Genomic DNA, 266 nt, shown 5'->3' with positions numbered 1-266 from the left:
AAACATAAGAGAATTCATACTGGAGAGAAACCCTACAAATGTAAAGAATGTGGCAAAGCCTTTAGTATGTCCTCAAGCTTTAGTAAACATAAGAGGATTCATACTGGAGAGAAACCCTACAAATGTGATGAATGTGGCAAAGCCTTTGATGTGTCCTCAAGCCTTAGTCATCATAAGAGAATTCATACTGGAGAGAAACCCTACAAATGTGAAGAATGTGGCAAAGCCTTTAGTGAGTCCTCAAGCCTTAGTAAACATAAGAGAAT

The 266-nt window shown here is 38.0% G+C and overlaps 1 protein-coding gene across 1 annotated transcript in view; it reads left to right on the top strand.

The window, feature by feature from the left end:
- Positions 1-266, top strand: part of LOC105519966 (zinc finger protein 100-like) — an 18,489-nt gene that overhangs the window by 13,584 nt on the left and 4,639 nt on the right. Inside the window, exon 5 of the mRNA XM_011953519.1 lies at positions 10-232. Within this exon, the coding sequence (XP_011808909.1) occupies positions 10-232 (223 nt within the window). The remainder of the gene's footprint in view (positions 1-9; positions 233-266) is intronic.

The sequence above is a fragment of the Colobus angolensis genome, unplaced genomic scaffold, assembly GCF_000951035.1.
Source record: "Colobus angolensis palliatus isolate OR3802 unplaced genomic scaffold, Cang.pa_1.0 Scaffold365, whole genome shotgun sequence".
Taxonomy (NCBI): Eukaryota; Metazoa; Chordata; class Mammalia; order Primates; family Cercopithecidae; genus Colobus; species Colobus angolensis.
Note: the sequence above shows the minus strand (reverse complement) of the source record. Positions and strands in the feature narration are given on the sequence as shown.